At 35.7% G+C, this 25,274-nt stretch overlaps 1 protein-coding gene across 1 annotated transcript in view; it reads right to left on the minus strand.

The window, feature by feature from the left end:
* LOC114070878 (cyclic nucleotide-gated cation channel beta-3-like) overlaps positions 1 to 25,274 on the minus strand; it is a gene marked incomplete at its 3' end in the record, with an annotated part of 59,083 nt that overhangs the window by 7,348 nt on the left and 26,461 nt on the right. Inside the window, 12 exon segments of the mRNA XM_027908493.1 lie at positions 188 to 306; positions 768 to 851; positions 1,899 to 1,996; positions 2,357 to 2,516; positions 4,353 to 4,494; positions 11,151 to 11,273; positions 14,729 to 14,793; positions 16,420 to 16,506; positions 16,965 to 17,015; positions 18,841 to 19,049; positions 20,427 to 20,564; positions 22,048 to 22,202. Coding sequence (XP_027764294.1) covers positions 188 to 306; positions 768 to 851; positions 1,899 to 1,996; positions 2,357 to 2,516; positions 4,353 to 4,494; positions 11,151 to 11,273; positions 14,729 to 14,793; positions 16,420 to 16,506; positions 16,965 to 17,015; positions 18,841 to 19,049; positions 20,427 to 20,564; positions 22,048 to 22,202 — 1,431 coding nt within the window.

Here is a 25,274-nt window from a genome sequence, read left to right on the forward strand (position 1 = left end):
TATTGCTGATGCTTTGCTTAGATTTTCCTTCATTTATCTGCACCTCCTTGTTCAGTGTCCCCTTTGTTGATACTACTCACTTTTGAGTCTCACCATGGTAGCTGTCATGCTTACCACAGAGAATTTAAACAACCATTGATTATTTGACCAGTTCCAAAGAAAGTATTAAGAACAGTGATGAACGTACCTGATCTCCCCAAATACAGCTCCTGCTTTTAGTGTAACCAGTACTTTTGTACCATCAGGACCTCCAAGGACTTGAACTTCACCCTGTTTGATGATGTACATCTCTCTGCCAATCTCTCCCTGGGCACACAAACACATAAAGAACCCATGTTTCAGCAGTGGTTTTTGTTGTTAGAATAATATGACAAATTCTGGGTTTACCAATACTATGAGGCAAAGCAGCAATTTCATTTTAAAAGTCAAAAGGCTGCAGCAATGTAGCCAGGACTGGAAATGTAGGGACTTGCACTTCCTGTCTCTTCACTTGGTCGTCCAAGCCAGCATGCAGCATCTCCTTGGTAGACTAGGATGAGATGCAGCATACATCCCAGTGGGAGGTGGTTCCAACAGGGTTTTATTCCCTACTATGTGTGTAAAATTTGAGAGCACATTTGTTATTACACAGAGTACCTTAATTATTTTTATTCTGTCTTAATTTAGTCAGGATTAATTTTATTTAAAGGACATTTTTTACCAATATATGAAGTCTTTTTCTAAAATACGTAAACTAATTATTATCTCAACAAGACAAAAATGCTCACCTTTTTGCAGACAAAGTCACCAGGTAGATACACAATGGATTTCAACCTTAGCAGCATGTCATATATCATCTGGGTATCACAGCCCTATTAAAATAGTTAAGAGTTGATTGTTCTGTTAATTCAGTAGCAAAAGGAACTATTAGTGCTTACACTGGCCTCAAACCCCAACAATACAGGCATGACCAAGAGATTCTTAAGTGGAATACAAACTCAAATCATCATAAAGATCAGCTATTAGAGCTGAAAAAGACTGAAAGAGTTGTTATTTCAAATACTTATAAAGTTCTTTATGGGTGGAACGTCTTTCCATTTTTTACAAATTGAACTTCTGTACATCCAAATTTGCTGTGGAAGCTCAGTTAGTGTTATGATCAGAGCTTTATTGCTCTGTTATGGGAATTTTATGAGGATTTTTTTGTTGGTTTTAATGATCCAGAGATAAAAACCAGATCACATCAAATGTTGGTATGAATCTGTGAATTCCATGTTTTCAGGAAATGTGGAAAAACCATTCAGCCCTGTAATGTTCATACAGGTATTTCATGTGATTTCTTAAAAATATCCTAACAAGCAAATTTCTTGTATGTCAAGACTACTGCTAAAAATTCAGGGTCTTCTTAGTTTTGTTTCAGAAAGCCAGTTTTAAGTACACATTTAAATTTTAGCTCTGGAAAACTACTACGATAAATAAAGCTCTTTTGCACAAAAACTTACTAAAATGCAGCATTCACTACATGAAAGTTGTGTTGCCAGAACACACAGCGTGGGAGATCTTTCAGGCAGACCTGGGCAGCACACAGCAAGGTGAACTGTGCTAAAAATTAGATTATTCTATATCTGACTCTTCAGATTAATTAACACACAGTCTGACCATACCATCAGCTTTAGTATGTTGTCATAACAGGACTATGTCTTGATCTCATTTGCTTTTCTAAAAAATCACTGCCTTGACAAAAACCCCACATTCAAATGCAGACACTTAGCTTTGTTCTCCATTAATTGAGACATTTCTTAGACTTATTTTGCCTTGCATATTTACAAACATGTTCCTAAATTTTGCAAGATGCACAGAACAAGGTTTCTGTCTCAGGAATACCACACATTTCTGCATCCTCCTGTAAAAGTACTTGCTTTGAATAAGTCCACTTTATTGACAATGGCAAAGTTCACATCAATTGCAATGGCTAACTGCATTTTTGTTGGCATCTGCTCCAGTAATTCTGATTCATCTGAAAAAAAAAAAAAAAGGAAGAATTGAAGAATGTTCATAAAAATGAGCTTTGTACAGAAAAATAACTCAATGGAGCTCTTTACAAGTTCAAGTGGGGAAGCTGCTAATAGGTTTTTACTAGGATATTTAATATATCTTGTCTAAAATTATTACCAGAACATTATATTAATTATTTGAATTTGTGAAGTAGTAAGTGTCCTATTGCTTTGTAGTTTCTTTTCCAAAGTAAGTTGAGCAGCTTCCTCTCTCTTTCCGAATGCAATTCAGAAAAGGAGAAATGTGAATTTCACCCTATATCTGTATCTATACAAACACTTTCACTTGGACATGCTAAGTAACTGGAATTGTAAATCCTTACCCAGCATTCCCTGAGAGTCCCATGTGTATTCATACCAAGTTCGAACACGATTTTGGACCAATCTTGGAATAGAATAAGTGTTCATATAGGAGACAGTATTGTCCACACAGGAACGAAAGTAGTTCTGTCCTGCTGTTGCTGCTCCAATTACATCTCTCATCTGCAAACATCAATTGTTGTTACTACACATTTCAGCAAAAATAGTCATGATTTTAATATCTTGCCAACAACATATAAAAATAATGAAACACTTGTTTGCAAAATCACTGAATAATTATACATTCAGTTGCATGTTTTGAATAGGTGCTTCATCTACTCTTTCAGAAGCATTACAGATTTAATCTGATTGTGTTGGAAAGTGTAATTATGGTTTTAGAGGAATAATTTCTGGGGTTTAGCTTATTCTTCTGTCTCATATTTCTGGACATGGATGAAAATTGTAGATAATGCTTTTTTAAGCATTTGGCATGCAATGCAAGTCAGAAGTGAAACAAATGGGGCTGAATTTCTCTAGTAATGTCATCTGACACCATCAGAACTGAGATCATGCCACTGTTTAAATAATTAAGAGATCAATACTAAGTACTGTGAGCTGAAAGCTGACCTAAAAGTTTTTAGTGCAGGAACATCATTTAACATTTCAACACAAATGTAATTCAGTTTTTAAAAAGTGGATGATTTAGTGTTCATGGATATTCTTAAGTATTTAAATATGTTTTTAGTGGAATGGCTTCATTTGGCAGCTGTCAAGGATTACTGTCAAGGATTCAACCATGGGCTGAATTTTGCTCTTTATTACAAGGATGCATTTGATTGCAGTGGGAATAACAATATTTAGGCAAGTGTGCAAAACTGGGAATAACTCAATTATTTTAAGAGCTCTTTGTAAACAGGAACTATAACAAAAAAACTGCAATGAAGCAATTTGTGTGTTAAGGGTTAGAGTCTGCAAATGACTACACTTGTTACAAAAACTAATCTGCAGAATCTTCCTATGGAATGAGGCTTTCATTGGCAATTACAGAAATTTAGGAAACAAATATGGAAACTCTGAAGTTTAATTCTATATACTTGTTTTCCAGAAGAAATATTTTATATGAATGCTTTCTTTTATTTTTGCTAATTCTTGTTTGTGGATGAATTTAAAATCCTGTAGGCAGGTGTCTCTTTTGTAGCAGTTACCTCTTCTGACACTTCTAAAGAGCAAGAGACTGTATGCAATTTTTAACTGTTTGACTGAATTTTTCGAATGCTGTATTGAAAATAAAAATTAAATTTTAGGGGTTTTGGTTTTTTTTTGATGATTCTTTAAATAACAGGTATATACAAATCAAAAAGTTTGGAAGGATTTCTCCAGAAACTGTAAGACACAGTCTCACTTAGGAACCATTTGTTTTTCCGTAGGGAAGGTATTTTAAAACCTGTGGATTTAAAGTTGGAAATATTTGAAAGTATAACTGATTTGTTATGCTATGGTCCTTTTTTCCCCCTCCTGCCAAACGAGAGCTAAGAGAAATAGAAACCACTTAATTTTCAGATTGACAAATATATTGTAATTTGTGGAAGAGATCAGAATTCTAGTTTGGCAAAAATCATGGGATTTCCATTAACAGTATTCTATTGGTAGTAGTACTGAACGTCATTTATTCAACAATTATAATTTTTATGTCAGATTTAACAGTATAACATGAATGTCAAGGAACTGTCTCCTTGGCTGTGAGTCAGTAAAAAAAAGGAATTATAAATAGTTTCAAGAATCATCCGTGTCCTACAGAGTCTTGGCTTTAAACCAGCTTTTGTGCAGAATAGCTACACGACCAGTAACTGATTAAATACATCTATTTGTCAGAAGAATAAGACTAGGGATGACAGAATAGAGGATGGAAGCTAAACTTTCTCTCAGAACTAAACTCCATTATACTGAATATATTATCACTACATTGCAGTATTTTGAAGGTAACTTATTATTGATTTTATTTTTTTTTTTTTAATGTACCTGACCAATTAAACTGGAGAAGACAAAGACACCCATGAAATAATTTAGCAGTTGAAAGATTATCTCAAACAGTGTTTGTGGTTCTGCAAGGCCCCCGATGGTGATTAGGCTGCGAACTGCCCAGTAGTAACACCTCAGATACCTGTGGATACAAAGAGCACTTTTGTTAGAGACAGTAGGTGCTTATGGTGGTGAACTTAAACATATACCTGCCTGAGCTGGGCCTTTCACTGACGCTTTTCAGTCCAAAAGACTTTCAGCATTTTTATAAAGGGTTATGAATTTACAAATGCTACAGTTACATAAATTGGGTTGAGCTGAGTGTTCTCATTGACAGCAAAATAAGAGTGTATGGGAAATGCAGTACTTACTGTTTTCTAGTAACTCTATGTAGTGTTACAGACGACTCGTGTAAAAAATTGCCAAGATGGACATTACAGTGTTAGGATGCTACCAGTGAAGATGTTATGATGTTAAAAGCAGCGTAAAAATGTTAGAGACTTCCCAGAGTCTCTCTGTATCAGTATACTAGATGCTCAGACATCTGAAGGTCTTTTTCATGGCTTTCACTTGATGACACCAGTGTGAATTTGTGGGAATGACAAATGTGGTGTTCTTCTTGTGTCCATTCCTACCCCTTTAACCGTGTAAGTCTTCCTCCCACTCTGCTTCTGAGCATCCTTTATTGGCTCTACCTCCTGGGTTATGTCAACCAGAAGTTACGTTTCCACAAGCTGTGTGTTTATCCAGCTTCTCCAAACCGCTTCACTTATTCAGCACTGAAAGGTTGATTCCTGTATAATGTCTCCTCGTTGCTGGTCTTCACTACTCCTTCTGTCACCCTGACAAACACTTTCTTGCCTTCTCCACTACTTTCTCTGCTGCCAGGGGAGACCAGTCCATTAATGGCTACAAAACCACTTTAAGACTTTTATCAGAATTCTCTTGATTTAAAATCCAAATAAATAGGGCAGTGGTCAGTTACTAAGACTCTTCTTCAATGAATGGCTTATATTGACTCCTTCATAGTATCCATCTGCAATCAGTTACGTTTCCTACCTGAAGTGTGAGCTGTGAGGACAAAGTTTTTTGTTCTATTTGTATGGCCCTCTTTGCACATAGCCCACACGACAGAGCCTATTGCCTTCTAGTCATATATTTCTATTACAATATATATATATTTCTAGTATGATAACACAAGTTTTGGAAAAGTGCCTTGGTACCTCTAAAATTCTGGTTTAAATTTCATTCTAGAAAATGGCACCACAAGTAATGCAAATCATTGTCAGAAGTATGCTATCATTTGCTTCTTTTCTGAGCAAACAAGTACTTGGTTTAGGTATACCTTTAAAAGCCTCCTTTTAATTAGAATCTGACATTTCTGTACAACCAGACTTCAGCTTCGCTGATGATTAGGGGTGGAAGTTCATTTTCCTTAATTGTACAGTGAGATTTTCTATTATTGCAGCTATGATTATTGCTTTTGAAGCAATAATGATTCCTTCTATTTGCTAAATTTTATTGAGTTTGAAATAACAATTAAAAAAACAAACAGAAACCTCCCAAACAATAAAACACAGAATAAATACTTTTGGAAATGTTTGTTTTGAAAATAGAAATTCCAGCATGCGTCTTCTTCTACCTCGACTGAATCTGAAGACACCTGATCTGCTTGCAGACCACAGGTGTACATTTTATTTAATTCTCTCTACTTAATTCCTCTCTTGTTAAGATATGAAGTCCACTACTATTAATAAGTGGTTCCTGCGATAATACAGTGTAAAGTTTGTTTTGTGCAAATATGAGAAAATAAACTCACAACCAATTCCAATGAGGGGTTTGTTTAAATCACTCTAAACTCTTTCCAAGTTTTTCACCTAAAATTTGCTTTACTACACAACTGATTTCTGTTTTTTATTACAAAAATCTTTTTCTTGGTTGTAGATTAATGAAATACAGTAACAATTATCATATTTACTATAGTATTCTAGTTTTAGATTCTAATAGCCAGAACTGGCCATTTTGATTTAGAGACCTTAAATTAAAAAAATTCATTGCATATTTGCTATCATATAATTTTTCTATTATAGGGCTGCAAAATGAAACTCTGGCTTACACTGCTATAATATTTTCACCTGTGTTAAAAAAAAAATAAAAATGCAACTTTACAGCAAAATATGCATAAGTTGCAGCTTTATCCTAGAGTCCTTTAGCATAAACAAATAGTAAGAAAAAGACTAAGGTCTGTTTTGGAAGAATGACAGATTTAAGTATAAAATGATGCTTCTAGTTCGGCTAAGAGGAACTACCGTATGAGGCATATTAACTGAGAATGCTGTAGTGCTTGAAAGAGGTATAATTTAGTAATATAAAAGTAAAGAAACTATCATTACTTCTGTTCTAATTACTATAGGAAACAATAGTAATGAACCAACTCCATCACCCTGCATGGCAAGCTTACTGATTCCACCATGATAGAAAATATAATCTTTGTTCAGGGAATGTCTACAAAGAATGAAAGCAGCTCCTCAGAGGAATATTTCTTTGCAGTGTTGTATATACAAAATGGGAGATATTTTTTTGATATCTGCCTAGTTCTTTCTGAAGATATAGTTAAAACACTATATTATTCTGTAGTTTTACTTTAAAAGAAACTTTCTACTGGCAAAGTCACATGATATTCCTATCTCTTAGAGACGGGTTTTCTCCATTTATGCATTTTTGGTTTTATTTTAATCTGAAATGAAACTTACACAGTTGAAATACAGAGCAGCTTGCTTTCTTCCCTACGAAAGGGAGAAATGAGATTGTAAATTTTGTTTAAGACTCCTATTTCAACAATTTTAGAAGCTCTGCTTCCTACTAGCTTGTGTCTGGAAACCATCACAGCTTACTGGGCTGTTATAAATTTACTGTTGAAGCAACATGAGAAAAAAAAGGGACTTTTCCTTCTGCTCATCAGAGAGAGCATGGTTATTCTTCAGGCAACCAAACTATCAGATTTTTCCCTAAAATAAGTCCAAGGTATGAAAACTTTAAGAACACTGCAAATCCGTTACCTCATAGTATTATACCAATAGAAATATGTTCTTCATAACAGTCCATTCTAAAATATACTAAACTTCTTACATGGTTTTGGTTAATGCAGGTAAATCAAGTCTCTGTGCACATGGCTCTCAGTTTTTAAGGTTGTATTTACACACTCATTTCAGCCCAAGGAAGCATTATTTCAGGGCTATCACATTTGACCCTCTCACATAACAACCAGGATGGGTTTAAGCAGAGTAAAGAAATGGCCTTTATAAACTGATAATCTTATGACCTCCTTGGTACCTCTTTTTCTAGAGCGATGTGTTGTTCATCAGGTAGCTGTGGGTATGATGATCTCAGACAGAATGGAGTAAACTAGAAAGCTTTTACCTAAAATGTATGGCTGCAAATAGAAGGTGTGAAAGCGTTAGGTGTGATGTATGAGTTGGGCTGTGCATTCACAGCTTGGCTGGAAGCACAAAACTACCTTTGTATAGCAAGTACTGTGATTGTGACATAAAACACCTATTGCAAGAGCAATGCACAGCTGATACCCCTGAGACACGTTTTAAGATTTGCCAGTCTCACTGCTCATTGGACAATGCATACTACAGAATTTGAGTTTTCTAGACATGTACAGTAACTATTTTCTGGGACTTACAGATGTCCACTAAGTCTGTGCCCAGAGCAGGAGAGCAGCAAGCTACAGGGAAACGTAATATTCCTTTGGACAATTTGGAACGATGACATTATGTTCCTGCCTTGAATCCTTTTCTAAAGGATTTGTCCATTTTCCTCAGGAATTAGGGAGACTGATCTCTTACTTAGGTAGTTAAATTAGATTGTAAATAAACACATATAGTTCAAATTCTCCACTTAATTAAGAGGCCTTTTCAGTATCATGCTGCAGTGCTTACATAGACTCTACACTATGGTGTTGCATTAGTGATGCTGCACTTCTGCATTAGGAGAGGGTGAGATCTATCTGACTAATTATATCAAGCTCATGAGTGCACTTTTAATGCTGGGAACACCTTGTGTGGCTAATTTGAGTGTGTTGTAGGGAAGTAAAGTAAAGACTGCCTTTTGCATGTCAGGTCAAAGGCTTTGACTGAAGGCTGCCCTGCAAAAAACTCAAGTCTTTTTGGATTGACACGAACACTTTAGAATCTGGGCAAGGCCTGGAAAAGGATAGAGATAGCAGAGATTTGCAAAAGAGCTGCTTTGGTAATTTTTCTCATGGTTTGAGTGTTGTGTACAGCTTTTAGTTATGGATTTTATTCATCAGTTAGTACGCCTGCTCAGTAATATATATGTAATCAAATTGATAAAAGAATCTGCTGTCTGTTTATTCTTTTTAACCTGGAAAAGAAAAAAAAAAAGTACCCTAGAAATGTTGACATTTTTAAGAACTGGTTTTGGCCACAACTAGCAATATTTTATGGACACAGCAAGGATTCTTCATAAAACATTAATGCCTCTAAATCAGTGCCGGATCATTTGTTTTGGGTCAGTGTAATCTGAGACCACTAGAATTTTCATTTATATGTCAAACTGCTAACTGTCATTTTTTAAAATTTGCTAGGTAGCTGTTTGCCTAATGTTCTTTCTGAATGTGTTCCCATTCTTTGTGAGACTATTTGCTTCAAAAATTGTCAACCCTGAATGCTATGTGAAAGGAAATTATGTTGTGCCATAATATATGCTGCAGCACTGGTCACTTTTTCTGACAGATTTTCCTCATATTGTTCTTAAATCCTGCTTTACAAACAAATGAATACCTAGAAAACCAGAAGTATCTTATTTGATAGGTTTAAATTCAGAATGCATCTCCAATTGTAACTAATGTTCACACAGTGCTTCCTTGTCAAAAGTAAGGAACTTCTTCCTAATATCTAACTTAAACTTTCCCTCAGTTTAAAGCCATCCCCCTTGTCCTATCACTACATGCCCTTGTAAAAAGTCCCTCTGTGGCTTTCTTGTAGGCCCTTTTAGGTACTGGAAGGCTGCTGTAAGGTCTCCCCAGAACCTTCTCTTCTCTAGGCTGAACAGTCCCAAATTTCCCAACCTGTCTTCATAAGACAGGTGCTCCAGCCCTGTGGTCAGCTTAGTAGCTCTCCTCTGGACTCGTTTCAATAGGTCTACAGCTTTCTTGTGTTAAGATATATGCATATCCAAATATGGATTTTATTTAAGCATCTCAGTTCAATGCAGATCTTGAATTATCAGTTTATTATTATTGTTTATAAAATAAATCTGCCCTAAACTCCATGTGATTTCAGTGTGACTTCATTTGAGAAATGTTTTTGTCTTCTCGTGGAAGAGAGATCACAAAATATTAAAAAATCTGGCCATTACCTCTGGAAACAAATGCATTGTCTGTGATCAAACTAGTAAATAATGTCTACCAATTGTTTCTCTGAGTGAAATGTCAAATATTTTTGTCTATTCCCTAGATTTTTTGAAGAAGCATTAAAAAACTTGAAGATCAAGTAAACTTTACTTTCAGAATTTTCAGGTTTTTTAGTCTTAAATACTTTATTTTTAATTATGAGGCAAATATTCCCAAGAATGACATTAACAAAAATAGCTATAATGGAAATTAGTTTTGCATTTTTCTAGTCAGATTTCTATAAGCCTTGATCCTGAAAATAAATACCTGTCTGTAACTTTATTTACATAAGTGGTCCCACTGAGCTCTGTGACCCTGCTTTCAAATGCTTGACTGCAGTCCTGAAGTTGTACATTTTAGTGGTGTGTGAAAACTTCGGACATGTAATTTTTTTGAGATATAACCTTAATTATAAAGAAGTCAGTGCTGCTTTACACGAAATGTGGTTTTCTTTCAAAGCTTGTTTTCTTATCCTTCAAGATGGTGACTTCACATCAAACTTGTGAAGTCTGACAAAACTACAGACAGGAGCACATCTCCAAGAACAAGGTGAAAAGTTCTTTGAAAGGTGGTTTATGACAGCAGTAAGACATTATATATGGTTTTGCAAAGAATGTAATTAATGAACAAATTAAGCTTTTGTGGTTTTAACTGCATGATGTCCTTTTAAATAAATAAATGTTCATAGAGCTGAACCTATGAGATATGTTTTTATAAAATTACACACAAATTATATTATGAATTTGCTATTTTCTCTTAGTTTCCCTTAATCATCTTAAAAAATGTTCCTTGCTTGGTGCCCAACCTAGTGCTTTCATAAGGAGAATGTGGAAAAGTGTGCCAATATCCCGTCCTTTCCTCTGGTAACACTCTGCCACATTTTTAAGCAAGATCTTCCCAAAAGATGAGAAAAAGCTGGTGGTATTTTTTCAGACCAATCACTACGGTGTAGAGGGATAAAAAATATTTGCACTTTAGTGGCACAATGCCGTGTGGCAGAAAAAAAACCACTAAGCTATTCCTCAGTTTCCTTTGAGGGATTGCCATACAATCCTTTGAAAGGTTCCCATGTGCATATGCAATCAGTAAGTTTAATTTATGACCCTTGTTGCTTTCTAAATGTTTAATTAAGTTGGTGCTTTACACTGACTCATAAACCCATAAAAGCTGAAAGTGGTAAACTGATTATTCACTGCACCTGCACTCCCAATATGCTTGTAATGAAAGCTGCTAATCAGCAGTCACGGTGCTAAAAGTTTGCTATTCATGCACTTGTAAAGTAAGGGCATACCCTGCAAGCAAAGGCTTAGGAAAAGGAGGGGGAGGCAGGAAGGAGCAAAATTAACAAAAATCTCTTGCAAGAGAAAAGGACTTACATGTTTCCTTCACCATCATACACCCATCTAGTGGAGCCAATTCCTTCATAGTCTGAAGCCCAATAATAGAGGCATGCATTGAGGTGTAAGATAAACAGCAAGTATCCAGTTGTTCGAATGACCCTATAAAAGTCAACAGATTCCTGTAAAACAACTTACATTTTTCCTTCCTTTTAATATAGAATGCATTCCTTTATTGGATCAACAATGTTAATCTTAAGCATCTACTAACTATGTAGTTCCCCACCTGTATGGATTCTGTGAAAAAAATAGCTGTCAGTTAACCCTCTCTCACATAAGGTCAAATAAATATATTTCCTAGAATATTTGACATGGGGTAATTTTTACGTCATGGGTCCCTGAGGAGTTTATAATCAGCTTCTTTAAATGGCTATAAATATTTCCAGAAATTTGAAGCTATATTAATGAGGCTAGAGGGTACAAACTAGTACATTTGACAAACTTTCTTCAAGATAGGCTTTAAACTTGAGAACCAAAGCCAAGAAATGCCTGAGGTTAGGAATGAACTTCTTTGCCAGAGCTGTGCTAGGAAGCCTGCAATAGATTCCCTCAATAGTATGATTTAGTGTTTACACCAGGAATTACCTCATTCCTAATCCCAGTTCTTATGCTTATAACCAATTCTTTGAAAAATACCAGTGATGAACTACTTAAGCACCAAGCAGCTTTCTGTTTAATGCAATAATGATCTCATTGTATATCCTCTGTTCAGTGCATGCAGATCAAAAGAAAGATCTCCTGGATTTAGGTCTCCATTCAAATATTCATACAAGAAGGGGATAAACAAGCAGGAAAAATACAGGACTTCCCTAAACACAGAGAAGCTGGTATGTAATGAGATTATCTGCTAAAGCTAGAATTAAATGCAGTATGGAATCCAGAATAACTGAGTATGTGGTTTTATGAAAATTTAATAACACCTAAATATGTTGGGTCTATAAACCAAGTTAATGGGAGATAATATCAACCATTAATGTTATTGGTTCTGTATTATGCACTCCTTTGCTGGTTCTTCAGATACCATTGCATGCCTTCCTTGACCTCTCTGTGCCATTAAGCAGTCTACCTAAGTGTACTCTTCTTCTTTGTGATGCTGACAAATGAATGCCCCTTCTCTGTTTAAAAGTTGGTGTGCTTCCAGGACAGCTCTGTTTAGGATTGCAAGCTATTCAGAACAACAGATAGCTGTTGTGATCTAGTAATATTGCAATATTGACCATACAGGGTCTTGTGTACAAGTGTGAATCCATTCAAGTGGACTCCTGAGATCTGAGTGAAGATTCAGGAAGCCTTTGCCACAAAATATTTTATATTTCTCCATACACTTATTGAATCTATCACAATGGGTAGATGAGACGTAACCTTTGCCATCTCTATTCTTACAAACTCAAACTAATTAGTTTGAGAAGAGAATCCACCCAGGCACATACACTTGCCTTGTAGAAGTTTAATTTGATATTGTTTAATTGGTGACTTATTGCTCAAATTATGACTATACCAGGATCTCAGACCAAAGCAACATTGCTACATTAAAATAAAATGCAGTAGTTTGCACAAAAAGCTTGACTTTTTAAGACTTTTTAGCTCCCACTTCTATTCTTCTTCTATATAATTACTCCTGTTCTCCATTTGCCAATGAACAAAACCAGGAACTGGTGTTTTCTGGAGTATGAGGTAGAAAATAGATTCACTTTTTAATATTTAGATACTGAAATTTACATGCTGCAAGTGATTCAATGCTGGAAAATCTAAATGGGCCTGTGACCAGGAAGCAAAGACACCAGAAGCAACACAGAGTTGTGGAACTCAACCAATATCATGCTAAAGAAATGTCTAATAAGGCAAAGAGCTTTGCAGAGTAGCTAGCTCTGTCTTTCCATCTATTGTATACATTTCACAGGACCAGTGAGCTCTTGCTCACATCCCTTTCTCAACTTGACCTCTGAACAATCATTTCCCATTCTATGCTTTTATATAATGTGAAACTCTGTCCCTTGCAAAGCTGTTTATTTTAGTGAAAATGAGTTTGCAAATGTGTTCCCATTTCTTTGAAATCCATGTAGACACAACATTATTGTTATATACAAACTAGTTACTTTACCCAGAACGATCTGTATATAAAAACTTTATCTTCCAGTACTCACTGCAAACATTATGGGAGATACAGTAAAGTCATTGAGTTATTACTCCGAAATGCAAAAGACAAAATATAGAAACTAATTAATTTAAAACTAATTACCTTTAAAACTTATAAACATTAGAAAAAGTTAAAAACCATAAGCAGAAGAAAGCCCATTCTTTTAATTAAATTAAAAAATGGAGAAGCTAGGGATGCAGTGATTCAGAAAGTGACATCTGTGGAAATTCAGAAAAACTCTCTCTTGAACCAAAAAGAATTAAAAAAATAGATAATAAAAGAAACCCAATCAAACCACAAAAGAGTCTTTGATAACTGAAAAGAGAGGGAATTATATAAAAATATAGTCTTATATTCTTATGTAAGAATATAAGGTTATATTCTTATACAATAATAAGCTTTATGGAGGTCAGCATCTCAAAAATAATTTCATAGAACTTTCAAACTTCTCTTTGATTTTATAGGTACATGAAAATAAAAAAGAGATGATATTTCAACCTCCTTTTTACATTTAACTAGTTTTAAAATCTCATAAAACATCTTATTTAAATGTATAAATATCAAGTGTGCTATTTAAGTGCAAAAATCTCTGAAATAGAGTAAGATGATAAACAACATATTCTTGTTTCTGCAGCAGCAACACACAGGAACAATACATGTCCCAAAACTGGGACAGGGAAAAGAATCTGTTGGCGTAGGAATTGCACAAGATAAACTAGGGCTGATGGCATTGACAGTAGATGACAATAATGGTGGCAGAGTAGATGGGTTCACTGGGTCTTAGCAGCATCATTGACAGCTGAGGGACCTATGAAACTTGCCATAAGTTTGCATCCAAAATTCTTCCTGTCCATGCAGAAAGTGAGAACACAATTCAACAGACAACATTTATAATCACTCTTTGAGAATTGTGCTGAGTTGGTCCTCATTCCCAGTGTAGTCAATGCAGTGAAGGATCAAGTTTCTGTGTATGCCAGGGTCATAGGGAGAGCATGTTTGAAGAAAAATGTTGACATAGGCTCAAGCTCATAACTCTGATTAAATACAAATAAACAGCTACTGAGGATTTGGAACTACTACTAGCAACCTAAAGAAACTGTTCTTTAGCTCTTTCACTAAAGAAACTTCTTTCTGATATTTTGATCAATTAAATTTTGGCAGGAGCCTCAGTTTGGTAAACATTTTGCCTGAACCAGGCCAACTGAACTGAGCTAGATTTCATATGTGAATGAAACCTTACATACATTATTTATAAGATTACAGTAAAGATATATTTTAAAAAACTTAAATTGAATGGTTAAAGACATACCATATTCCATCCAGCGCTTAACTGACAGCACATAAAATCATATGATTTGGATCATATGAAATGGATTCTGTGCCCAACTCTGAATGCTACTCAAGTTTTATCAGCACATACCTGTAGATGTATGCTTTTTCCATAATAGCTTCCAATCGATCATTAAACTCAAAGAATGTGTTATGCTGAGTGGGAAAAAAATGAAAACAATCCAATCACTATTCTTCAGTACACATCTTTTTATAATAGTACTGACATTGGTTCACATACACATTTTGAAAATGGATTTTTCAATAATCAAACTTTCTTTTAACATTGTGCTGGTTCCAGCCAGGACAGGGTTAATTTTTCAGTAGCCAGGAGGGGACATGGCTAGGACCCAGAGGTTATTCTGTACCACTTCACTTCATTGCTGGGGGTGGGGAAAATGGACTCTGTTCCGGGGAGAAGTAGTTCTTTTTGTTAGAGAAAACGTGGCAGGGGGAGCTGTATGGTATTATCTATTATTGAGGAGTTTTACCATGTGAATAATTTCTCTCTCATATATTTTGTTATTATTATTGTGGCTGTTACTGTTCATTTTCTTATCTCATTGTTGTTTCCCGTAAATTGTTTTTATCTCAACAAGTGATCTTTGCATTTTGTGTCTCGAGTTAGACAGGGGGGAGCAGCACATGGTTTTTAGTAGGAATACTAAATTGAAGAATACCATTCCTAAACCATGACAAACATTTAACTAAATTGTGAACTGAAAAACAAAGATAAAAATTGAGTTAAATGGGTTTTTTAACCTTGCTGATTTGGTCAGACTGCTGCAGATAAAAAGACACCTACTTCCTCAAGCGTATATAATTGCTTGGACACTTAATCACAGAGAATTATATGCACTAACCCTCCTTTTTTCTCTTCCTTAAATTCCAGTAATTCTGCAGTAAGTGACCATATATATCAACAGCCACATACTAGATGATTCTATGCAGTATCAACTGCAGCTGTATCAAATTCTTCCTGTTAAGTATTTGTCATTGACCTTTAGTGGTAGCTTTAAATATTTGCATATAACCTTTTTCTTTGTTTCTGTTCAGTACACATCTGTTTACCTAACATGACGTCCTATCTAGCTTTTCATTCTTCCATATTATTTTGGTTCTGATTTATGGAATGTTGAAATTTTGTTGAATATTGAAGAACGCCCTCATTTTATTCTCAGAGTTCTTGTGTCTCCCCCACAATGTTAAATGAAAGACGATTCTTCGTCAACATATTGATTGTATGAAGGGGAATGTATTTAGCTGCAGAGAAGCCTGCTACGTACCATGTTCTAATCCCTTTGTAGACCCTTCGTTACACAATTCCAGGTGTCTTTGGACTCAATAAAAAAAGTGAGTTTATGCTTGATAAATATTCTGTGTATAGTTTATATTGTCCTTAGAATTCCTTCCTTTGCTTTTAAACACGAGTCATAAACAACAGAAGAGGAAAAATCACTGGCATTAATTAGGTTTTTTTAAATCTTTGAAAACTAAACAGGTAATTTGAGATTAATTTAAATTATGGAAAAAATAGCTTTAATCACAAAATACCTTTTGAAAGTAGGAATTAAAAGCTGGAAGAAAAGTAAGAGAATAAATGCTTAATATGGCTAGACTATAGTTTATATTTTTTGTTAGTTTATTTACTGATGTTGTATCTTAACCTGAAGATATTTTACAGTTTATAAATTTAATATTCCTAAATATTATAAAAAACTTTCTGTTGAGTTGCAAAACATTTATGCATGGCTAGCCATCCATCATTATCACAGACCTTACCTTTAGCATCCTGTTTACTCTAAGTGCTGGATTAAATCCAAAGAAGAAGTATAAAATGTCAGATGGCAATACTGATATCACATCAAGCTGTTGAAGAGCAGAGAGGTCAATTTAAACTTCATACTAATCATCATGCATTTATTTGCTGTCAAAAACTTGCTTAGATTGAATCATGACTGCAATAATATTTGAAAAGTCAGCATGCTAAACATGTAGCTTCTCAAAGAACTGTCAGGCAAGATTATCTCTTTGAAAGCACCAACAGCTTTGCCCTGCTTTTAAATTCTCTATGCCAGAGACTGTAATCTGTTTCATGGGGATTATTAATAGTATCTCATATATTTGATTATTATTACGTACTGTTATTTCAATTGTAGTTCTGATAAAACTAAAGTGTTAGGCATATGGCTGGTGAGCGGAGGTCGGGAGATCACTCCACAAGCATGCCTTACAAGTCCTTTAGCTTCTAAAACCAGGCTGCCTAAAGCAATCTGGGGGAGCACAAAGAACTTCATATTGATATCAGTCACACAGGATCTACTTACCTGAAACTTTACAGAGCTGCGGTAGAATTTCTTTGTTTCCACTTTGTCTGTCTACAGTGATAATGAATGGGGAAAAAGGCAAAGTCAAGAACAGAATGTCAAGAATGAACCTCTACTACTCGACAATAATAATTATCTATTGATAGTAGGGATGATGACAGTTAAATTAATGATAGTCTAAATGTATGAACGGCGGGAGAAGCAGTACTTTTATTAGTCCAGTTTACAGTAGATCTGATTTTATTAGAACTATTTGAAAAAATGAGGCTCAGGATTTGTCTGATTTTTTCCAATCTATTCCTTACATTTTCCTTACAAAAAACTTCCCTCTCAAGACATCTGTACCACTTGGTGCTTGACCCAAACCCCTCCAATTTCAGGGTGAAAAACTGCATTAATCTGCAGTGATTCCAAGAAAAATGCAAAGAATGTTTCTGATGGTGTTGTACAAAATTAGCTCTTGAAAAGCTAGCATTAACATGATAGCATTATTAGCATTATAATAATCATCACTGCATTCGTTAGCAATGATTAGCTATTTATTTTTAAACTGTTCTTCACGGGAACTGAGGCTAATACCTTAATAAGAAAAGGTAATCACAAGTATCTATTTTTATACTTTCTGTATTTGTATCAGAGACACTTTTAAAAGAACTTTAAAATCTTACGCATATTTTCATGCCAAATTTTGGTATTATCAATTTAAGCATTTAACTAAACACAGGAGATCAGGCAGTAGATGATCTCTTTGTGCACTAAAATCTATGAATTGTAGAAATAGCTTCAAGGGAAATACCATGTAAGCTTCCTATGTTAGAGTTTTAGCTTTGCTCATAAAAGTTGAGTTTTTTGGGGATTTAGGCAAGATTGCCAATTGCTGAATGTCTTGGTCTGGAAAGTACATTACACTGCACTGCATTTAATATCTATTCAAATGATATTTGCACAGCTTTATCTGTAAAGGTATCTGTAATATCGTGTATGTACAATGTATAAAATTTTAAGTAAAAGCACTGTAAAGGCTAGTTCCAAATTACATTTGAGGATATATAATTTTGAATTTTCTGTCTGTTGGGCACAGTAATGTCATGCTGAAGTTATCAAAACTAATTTTTTTTTCTGAAATAGTTTTTTTCTGTAAGAGGTTAAAGAATCAAAAACAGAGAAGATTTTAAAGAAAAAATATTCTAGATGTCCTTTTTATACGTTAAAAGTAAACTTTCAACTTTTTTCAGATACTTGCATAAAATTTCATTTTGCATTTTTCTATAAAATGATAAACCAAAAACAGTAGCACGAATTAAAATTGAATGTACATATTTTACCAAAATTTATTTACAAAGTATCCTAAAAATTACAGTGATTTGCTCTGATTTTAGAAAAAAATAAACCCACAGTCTCAGAGTCTTTTACAAAATATGCTATCCTGTCCAACCCTAGCAGAATATGCACTATCTTCAACTATGATTCTGGTATAAGGGGAATAGAAAGGTGAAAGTTTCACACAAACATACAAACGTATATATGCATGAGTACATGTGATATAATCACTGCTTCAAGTAAAGCTTCACCAATTTACTCCTTTTGAGAGCTATATGCTTGTTTCAACTGCTCTCTTCTGTTACTTTCAAATCTGTTCTTTCTATTTTTAAGAATGTAGACAATGGTTATGTTTCTTCCCCCGCAGGAGAATGGAAGGTCAATGGAGAATGGAAGGTCAGTGAAGAATGGAAGGTCAATGAAGAAGAATATATGAAAACATAAAAGTTACATAGATTTGACATAGTGAGAAGAAAAACCTTCAGATTGGAGGAATTTCTATATTCTACTTTAACACACATCTACTACCTATGGAAATCCCACTTCCAGTACTTACTATTATATCTCCCCCTTTTATAAATCGCACTCGGGGCTGGAAAATCAGTAAATCACAGAGGTAGCAGATATCACAAATGACATCAATGGCAAACCAATATATTATGTTACTTGGGGTTTGATATGGGAACACATAGCGAAGGGGAATAAACCAGCAATTCCAATTATAGGCGATTGTCACAAGCATGAGCCATCCCACGTAACGGCGATCTGAAAAAAAACACATTGAATTTACAGGCATGAACTTAGAGTCTATTGTCATTCTTTTAGACACATTTATTCTACTGCAGTCTCTGGGAATGATTCTGCCCAGAGCAACCTAGCATTCTCCCTTTTTCGAGGGTACACACTGCTAAAGTGATAGATGAAACTAGGAGTCACACAAGGAATTTGCAAATGGGACAAAAGACGAGGTAATGAGAGCATACAGAATTTTATTCATCTGACAAAACTCAATACTATCATTTTACATGCTGTTCATGTGTGTTATAACTGACAAAAGAATTATTTGACCCTAATGAATGGTACAAATTGTAGATCAAGAAACTTGGGTTCTGATTGTGATTGATTTGCATGCCATTTTGTGCGTACCATTTTTACAACTGATCATAGAATAGAATCATAGAATTAAATGGATTGGAAAGGACCTCTGAGATCATCAAGTCCAGCTGCTGATCCACTACCACCACAGTTACTAGATCATGGCACTAAGTGCCACATCCAACCTCTTCTTAAACACTTCCAGTGATGGAGAATCCACCACCTCCCTGGGCAGCCCATTCCAATGCCTGATTACCCTCTCTGTAGAGAATTTCTTCCTAACATCCAACCTAAACCTCCCCTGGCAGAGTTTGATGCCCTCTTGTCTTACTGATAGTTGCCTGGGAAAAGAGACCAACCTCCACCTGGCTACAGCCTCCTTTCAGGTAGTTGTAGAGAGTGATGAGGTCTACCCTGAGCCTCCTCTTCTCCAGGCTAAACAACCCCAACTCCCTCAGCCTCTGCTCATAGAACTTGTGTTCCAGTCCCTTCAGCAGCCTGGTTGCTCTTCTCTGGACCTGCTCCAGCACCTCAATATCCTTCCTGAACTGAGTGGGCCAGAACTGAACACAATACTCGTGTGGCCTCACCAGTGCTGAGTACAGGGCAAGGATCACTTCCCTATTCCTGCTGGTCACACCATTCCTGATCCAGACCAGGATGCCACTGGCCTTCTTGGCCACCTGGGCACAATGCTGGCTCATGTTCAGCTTCCTGTCGATCCAAACTCCCAGGTCCCTTTCCACCTGGCTGCTCTCCAGCCACTCTGTGCCCAGCCTGTAGCGCTGCAGGAATCAGCCCAGCTCTCTAGTCTGTCCAGGTCCCTCTGCAGAGCCCTCCTGCCTTCCAGATGATTGACACTTCCCCCTCAACTTGATGTCACTTTTCATGTCTTTTTCCTCTTTGGAAAGATGTTTAGGGCAGGACCTTTGCATCCCTCGAGTTGCAAACTGGAATGTGTATCTTATGGTGTCTCATAGGTGCTATGTAACGCCAAGTCACTTCAATATGTCTTTACCCCATTCTACTGCATAGCTTTTAATTTACCTGTGTAAGAGTCTATGGTGTCTGGTAGCTGCAGTTTCTCCATATATTTTTTCAGTGGAGGTTTTTTGAATTTACAGCATAGCATATCACAGTAATGATCCTCCTCTGGCTTTACTTCTGCCTCCTCTTTTTTTTCTTCTTTTTTTTCTTCCTTTTTTTCTTCTTTTTTTTCTTCTTTTGGTGGGGGTGGTTTCTTTGGTGCTAGACACATAAGATGCCACAAAGGGTGGCATTTTAATAATGACTCAATAACCACACCCTGTTTTGACATGAACAAGAACTTCATCATGTTAAAATCTCTTCTAAAAACACTGAGCAGTGACTAAAATGACATTTTATTATACTAAATGCATTAGAAAAAGAATTGGAGAATAAAATCAGTACTGGCTTAAACATGTGCATCGGCTATCATGAACAGGGCACTTATGTTACAGAGTATAATAATGCTCTATTTCCCTGAACAGTGCCCACAAGTTATATCTTTTATAAGACTCACAAGAAAAGGTTAATTCATAATTCAGCATTCATTAATGCAACTGGACATTTCTCTTTACGTGACTGTTGCACAGAATGCATGCAGTGAGAACGGAGATAGCAGAAGACACCTGTGACACAGGCTGATCTCTCCCCTCTCCTGAGACCTGATATACAAGATGCAGCAGGTGAAACTAGTGGGAAGCCTATGATTTTGTATATTTCTAGGCTTATAAAAGTCTTGTGGCACTTCTTTGAGCCCAGTTCTTTCATCTTTGGGCTGGTTATTGTTGTCCACACATGTGTCCTGTTAACTCTGGTTAGGATACACATTCTTAAAAGTAATCTGGCAAACTAGATCTGTAATAATTTAGGAAATAAATGGTTTTAAGTTCTATAAAGAGAACAAAAGAGGTAAATGAGCAAAGAAATAATTAAAGAAAAAAGGATTCCTTTATCAGAGGGTATAGTTTATAGTTCTTCAGGCACCACTTTTTACAGTTTTTTAAAAAACACATAAGATATAAACAGATTATAAAAAGTTTCAGAACATAAAACTACCACACTGAATTCTTTGTGAAAAGGCAAAAAAAAGTAAGACTTTCCTCTGACGAGGAAAAATATTGATTTATGTTTCATATTTTGTAAAAAATCAAGGATTAATTAACATCAGGTGAGTTTGATCTATTCAAAGCCTAGATTTAAGTCCTCAGTGTGCCCAGAAGATTGCTGTCAAGGCTAAGATTTTTATTTACTTTATTTACACAGCAGATCTCATATCAGAGTGACTAATATCCACTCATAATATACGTATGTTTCTTCATATATCTCTGATTCATCTCCATGAATAAACATATTTGGGAGCTATTTTAAAATACAGTTCTTGACAGGGAAGATTCTAGATATTACCTCTATAAGGCTTTTTTCCCAAATTCTTCAGTGATGGAGTTCAAAGGGAGCTTGTACCTAGGGACCTGGCTTATTATAGAGAACTGTGGATAAGTTGAATTCAGTGGGCACAAACTGATCATTTTAGTGGATAAATACACTATACTTACAAAAAAATTATCACAATATTTTCTGTTCCCACAAAATAATTTTCAGGTTTAAGCTCAACAAATTCACAGCTATTTTGAGAGTCACTTACAAGCTGTAGGACTGCCTTCAGGTGAAGACAGCACTGGGTCGTTCAGCTTTTCCTTATAGACAGTTGCCCTTTCCCGTAATTTTTTTAAAATCTCTTGAAGTTGGGCCTCAGCATACTCATTTCTCTGGAAATCTGAAGGTGTTGGCTTCTGTGTGCTAATTAAAACAAAAAGAAATAAAGCTTTATGTACTGGAAATCAATGGAAGAAAACAACTCTAATTCTATTTCTGAGCTGAAGTCAGATATTTAGATCTTTACTGAGCACAGTGCTTTTTCACATCACTTAATTCATGCTAAGAGGAAACTTCTGTTACCTGCTCTTGCTTTCTGCTTGTGCCAGCAGCAGTTTATGTATTATTTCATGCAGAGGAGCTCAGGGTACCCTGTATAGCCCATTACACTAATGACTTCCCACTGCTGCTTTTCACCAAGTTCTGTGACTGTGTAAAGCCTAGAGCTAATGTGATGTTTTCACTAAGTGACAAGGCATGCTTTTCCCATCTGTGCATAAAAATGTGCTCGTTATTGTATGTTAATGTCCTAATGATGACGGGAGATAACTGAGCCAAAGACTGAAATGGAGGTGGGGGAGGAGAGACTATGCTTACTTGATTCTTCCTAATATTGGGAAAATTGATTTCATCTAGGATTTTCATGGTTTGTTATGGCTAACACGAGGTAAAAAAGTACATTTGTTTTCAGTGAAAACAAAACAATGGTGTTTCTTGCTGAGGTTTCTTCCTTTTGTGCTAGTGTTTTACTCTGGGTCATAGTAATATTGAGCTGATATTCCAGCACTCACAGCATTTGTTCAAACCTGAGGCCTATTGATTTTCAAACACCAGCAAACTCACATTCTGCACTGAAACTAATGCTTTCATTAGGATTTATGCATGCTGGCCAGTCAAATAGAAAGTGATTCTTGATCAACTCTTTTGGGCTTATTCATATTTGAAATTTCATCCTCAATTACTTGCTATTGTGTGATTATGCAGACTGGGGCTGCTTTGGAGTGTCACTCAGCTGGCAACTGGGCTACACATTTGGACTTCCTCTATGTGGAGACCAGGATATGGGATTTTTTTTCTATACCTTGACTCAATATTTCTCAGCTTTGACACACTGATGTCAGAGCTGAGTGGAAATTCCTGTGACTGGCATAGGGCAGCTCAAGGCTTCCTCCCACACAGGTCGTAATTGCTACCCCTGTACCAAACCCCTGAAACCTATTCCCAGAGTCCCAAATGCCGTGGAGATGTGGATGTTACAGCAAGAGAAGTGGCAACAAGAGTGAATTATGCTTGAAATGACCAGATTCTTGAGAAAATCTTCCCAAAGGTGAGTAGAGGGTAAGTGGTATCACAGCATCTCGGGTAGAGAAGAAATGAAAACCACTGCAAAGAGATCTTTGAGTAAACACCATATCTCCTCAAGACCTAAACCTCCTTCAAAGTTCCTAACAGAAGGAGGTGTAACTAAAAAAAGGACAATGTTAGAGTGGGATGTGTGTAGCTTTTTGAGCAGCACAGTTTTCTGGAGACACAACACACATCATGGTGTCCAAGGAAGTATAATTTAAGCATGTGAAAATCCTTCAGCCATAAAATCATTGGATAAAGTGGAGATATGCTGTTCAAAGCAGCAGAAGAAGTAGAAGTTGGGAATTATATGCTTGTCATTCCTCTAATTTAAGTCTTGTGTAGTATCTATTTCTTAAAACTCTCTAGACAAGATTAATCAAAGCAGTTCTGATACATTTTGTAATCTCATCACATTTCCTTTTGTGTCACATATTCTCTTTGCTCAGGCCATCTGCAACGTAATGAAATCCTTTCTTGTTTTGAGCTAATACATCACAATTAGTTTTTCGGCTTCTATGCAAAGAATCTAAAATAATTCTTGGTTTTTGCTATTGCTGTACTTGCTCAGGGCATTAGCTTGGAGCTGAATACACTTAATCACAAGTGTCATGCCAAAGGCCCCTTCTGTCTGCTTTCTAGGGACCTATAAATTGCATAGTATTTTCTTCTTATTTCACAGAATTTCCAACAAAATTTGAAGTCTCCTGTATCATGAATTTGGTGCTATATCTTTGCTGTGTAGTACAGAGGAAGCATTTTTCTATTGGTACTGATTAGAATCTATGTGACTTAGTTTAAAGCTATTCACCCCACAGTTGATGAGAAATTGATTTTCCTTGCCCTACTTCTCATTTGGCTTGCACTGCCTCCTCCTCTATTTTTCTCTAGTAACGAAATGCTTACTTTAAATTTTCTCTTGTTAATATGTGTGGAAGAGGCTGCTTCTTGAACACACCTAATTTGAAGATGTTCATTGTACATTCACTTTGTATGGAGGTGCACTTTAAATTGCCTTGGCTAATGAAGCCCATCCAAACTTCACTAAATCACTTCTAATAAACTTGACTACTTGTCTCGCATCAGGTGGTGCTAGGATTTGTCTCCAAGTTGTTATTCTTTAAGCAAATTTATCCCTGACCTTTGTGCAATGTGTTACAATAGGCCTGGGTTTATATTACTTACTACACCATAAGTCCTTTACAGAGTGAAAATGTTTATTCCCTGAGAAAGTAATAGTTTCATGTGGCCTAGGAAATGAAAGTCAGGACCACAACTCATGTACTATGCACATATTCTTGTTTCTACCTCAAACATATTTTGTTTAACAATAGCAATATATGTAACATGAGAACGATAATAATAATAATAATAATGCAGTTTTCTGATATTTTTCCACTTGTAGGTTTTATTTTTTAACTTGTAGGTTTAAACTTGATTGCTTATTGAATAAAACAACAGTGCCTAAATTCTGTCCATACCACAAGAAAAGATTTAGGCACATAGTGAAAGAATATGGACTTGAAACAGGCTATGGAAATACTGTGTTGAGTGTGCTAATGTATGCAACAGCTGTTAAGTATTGTGACTTGAAAGTTTTATGTGTTAAGAGTTTAAATAAACAGCAATAAAGAAATGTAATCCTTATTTCAGAATAAATGAGGTTTACCCTCTTCTAAATTACAATCAAGATTTTAATCCCTTTTTGCTTTGAACACTAAATACCTGAGATTGGTTTAATCTTTTGTATAGTTGGAAACCCCTGAGAAAATGTATTTCACAAATGTATGCTGCTACCTGAAAAAAATCCATACCACTTTTTGCTGATTTCAGTTATAACCCTTTTTTTTTTTTTTTTTTGCAGGACTT

Source organism: Empidonax traillii, unplaced genomic scaffold (assembly GCF_003031625.1).
Source record: "Empidonax traillii isolate 1590-97213 ecotype Southwest subspecies unplaced genomic scaffold, ASM303162v1 scaffold1728:size67659, whole genome shotgun sequence".
Classification (NCBI taxonomy): Eukaryota; Metazoa; Chordata; class Aves; order Passeriformes; family Tyrannidae; genus Empidonax; species Empidonax traillii.